This window comes from Tupaia chinensis, unplaced genomic scaffold (assembly GCF_000334495.1).
Source record: "Tupaia chinensis unplaced genomic scaffold, TupChi_1.0 Scaffold000671_2, whole genome shotgun sequence".
NCBI classification, from domain to species: domain Eukaryota; kingdom Metazoa; phylum Chordata; class Mammalia; order Scandentia; family Tupaiidae; genus Tupaia; species Tupaia belangeri.
The window spans coordinates 2410610-2410893 of NW_006160194.1; the positions used below are offsets into that span (position 1 = coordinate 2410610).

At 72.9% G+C, this 284-nt stretch overlaps 1 protein-coding gene across 1 annotated transcript in view; it reads right to left on the reverse strand.

Annotated features, from left to right (window-relative positions):
- Nucleotides 1-284, reverse strand: part of JAG2 (jagged canonical Notch ligand 2) — a gene marked incomplete at its 5' end in the record, with an annotated part of 21703 nt that overhangs the window by 7356 nt on the left and 14063 nt on the right. Inside the window, one exon of the mRNA XM_027776404.1 lies at nucleotides 70-266. Coding sequence (XP_027632205.1) covers nucleotides 70-266 — 197 coding nt within the window. The remainder of the gene's footprint in view (nucleotides 1-69; nucleotides 267-284) is intronic.

The window sequence follows — 284 nt, forward strand, 5'->3', positions numbered from 1 at the left end:
AGCTGCTGTCCCTGGCTGTGGGGACGAGCAGGAAGGGGCCTGCTCACCTGGCCCCACGGCCATGGCCCCACAGCCCTCACCCACCCAGGCGGGGCGGCCTGGGCTCTCACCGATGGTGCAGGTGCTGCCCTCCCAGCCGGGGGCACAGGCACAGCGGAAGGTGTCGCCGCTGTCGTAGCACGTGCCACCGTTGCTGCAGGTGGAGGCGTCACACTGGGACTCACCTGCGGGCACACGGCGCTCAGCCAGCGACCCCACGGCGGGGCCTGGCACAGCCCGGCAGG